Here is an 884-nt window from a genome sequence, read left to right as displayed (position 1 = left end):
CTCACTGCCACCACTTGGCTACAAGAGTATCACAGGGTGTCAACAACACACATTTGATAACCAAGGGGCTAAAAAAGATAACACCTTCCTTCAGCTTCATTTTCACAGGCATTCTCTAGGTTTCCAAAAATCTTCTTAAATCATAACTCACATGTGGATGGATTCCTGAGTGATGTTCCATGTTTTCTTCACTTGTAAGAGTTGACTGTAGCATGTCAGAGAAATTAGCTCCTAAGTCATCGTCCATAACATTTCCATTGTCTTTTCCTTCCACCTATTTGGGAAAATAAAAAGAAATATTATGATTCTGATGAAAAATACTGGTCTGTGTAAGTCGACACAGTACAAAAGAAGCACAAAAATAAGAAAAAAGCCAGAATGGGAAACAAGTCAATAAAAAATCCTATTATAGAATTTCAGCAATTTCTGACACTGTGATATTTACTCAAAAGCAAGCAGCTGATAATTTTATTCTCTTACAATACAAGTGTTCATATCCATTTCATTAATCTAATTATCATTACATTTCTCTATTACTAAACTTACAAGCTTTTAAGATGCCTATCAAAATCAAGCATACTTTCAACAATATAACTATAATTCACTTTAACGTGACCAGTGAATATAAAAATACAGGAGTTCATCACAACCTCTTAAATTCACAACCACAGAACACCAACGCCTCTCAAAACACTACCTTTGTCCGAACTCCATCCTCAGACTCTGCTGCATAAGGCTCGCCGTCAAAGCTTGAAGGGTTGGAGTTCAAGGGGATGTCGTAGTTATCCTGGTATTCGAGGTCCTGTTCTATTTTTATGTGAGGTAGTGGTGGCGGCTCCATAGCTTCTCCTTCTGCCTCACCGGCTGCCACCTGCAACAACAAG

At 37.8% G+C, this 884-nt stretch overlaps 1 protein-coding gene across 2 annotated transcripts in view; it reads right to left on the bottom strand.

Moving 5' to 3' along the window:
• LOC119589503 (protein tramtrack, beta isoform-like) overlaps positions 1 to 884 on the bottom strand; it is a gene marked incomplete in the record, with an annotated part of 31,910 nt that overhangs the window by 23,573 nt on the left and 7,453 nt on the right. For both annotated transcript variants that reach the window (XM_037938104.1, XM_037938103.1), the window contains 2 exon segments: positions 152 to 274; positions 698 to 871. In XM_037938104.1, the coding sequence (XP_037794032.1) occupies positions 152 to 274; positions 698 to 871 (297 nt within the window).

The sequence above is a fragment of the Penaeus monodon genome, chromosome 25, assembly GCF_015228065.2.
Source record: "Penaeus monodon isolate SGIC_2016 chromosome 25, NSTDA_Pmon_1, whole genome shotgun sequence".
Classification (NCBI taxonomy): domain Eukaryota; kingdom Metazoa; phylum Arthropoda; class Malacostraca; order Decapoda; family Penaeidae; genus Penaeus; species Penaeus monodon.
Note: the sequence above shows the minus strand (reverse complement) of the source record. Positions and strands in the feature narration are given on the sequence as shown.